The sequence below is a fragment of the Primulina huaijiensis genome, unplaced genomic scaffold (assembly GCF_012295235.1).
Source record: "Primulina huaijiensis isolate GDHJ02 unplaced genomic scaffold, ASM1229523v2 scaffold200590, whole genome shotgun sequence".
Lineage (NCBI taxonomy): Eukaryota > Viridiplantae > Streptophyta > Magnoliopsida > Lamiales > Gesneriaceae > Primulina > Primulina huaijiensis.
Window position 1 is genome coordinate 1 of NW_027352103.1, and position 505 is coordinate 505.

Here is a 505-nt window from a genome sequence, read left to right on the forward strand (position 1 = left end):
AGCTTCTTCATCTTCAATTTCCATTGGAGCATCCTCATCCCAGTCTACAGGTTTAGTGGCTTCAGGGTCTGGGATTTTTGCCCTCTCGTCCCAATCTTCAGGTTTCCTGTCATCAGGATCTGAGATAGTCTTTGGCGGGATAAGTGATGGTTCAAAGTCTTCCTCCGAAAGGAAGTTAGCTTTCTTCTTTTCTTCCCCATCAATCAAAATCCTCAGCTCGTTATCTGGTTTCAAGATGGCAGTGTAAACATGGGTCAATTTGTCTGATGGCACTGACGGTGGATACTTGAGATGATGTTCAACATATTTTCCAGTCTTGGGGTTTTCATGCTTCAAAATGAAGTGAACCTTATTGGTGGCTCCACATTTGTCAGGACCGAACATTATTGTGTACGGTGACTCATTGTCAAAATTCTTGGGAATCCATCCAGCATCCTGAGGGCCGAGGTATTTGATATAGGCACCTCCACATTCGAGGCCTTCCTGGAGGCGGACCTCAAACTGA

The 505-nt window shown here is 45.1% G+C and overlaps 1 protein-coding gene across 1 annotated transcript; it reads right to left on the reverse strand.

Moving 5' to 3' along the window:
* Positions 1 to 3: 3 nt before the first annotated feature.
* LOC140966172 (calnexin homolog) lies at positions 4 to 499 on the reverse strand (the record flags this gene model as incomplete). Its single annotated transcript, XM_073426525.1, has 1 exon — positions 4 to 499. A coding segment is annotated over exon 1 (381 nt), but the record flags the coding sequence as incomplete, so codon positions are not given.
* Positions 500 to 505: the final 6 nt, after the last annotated feature.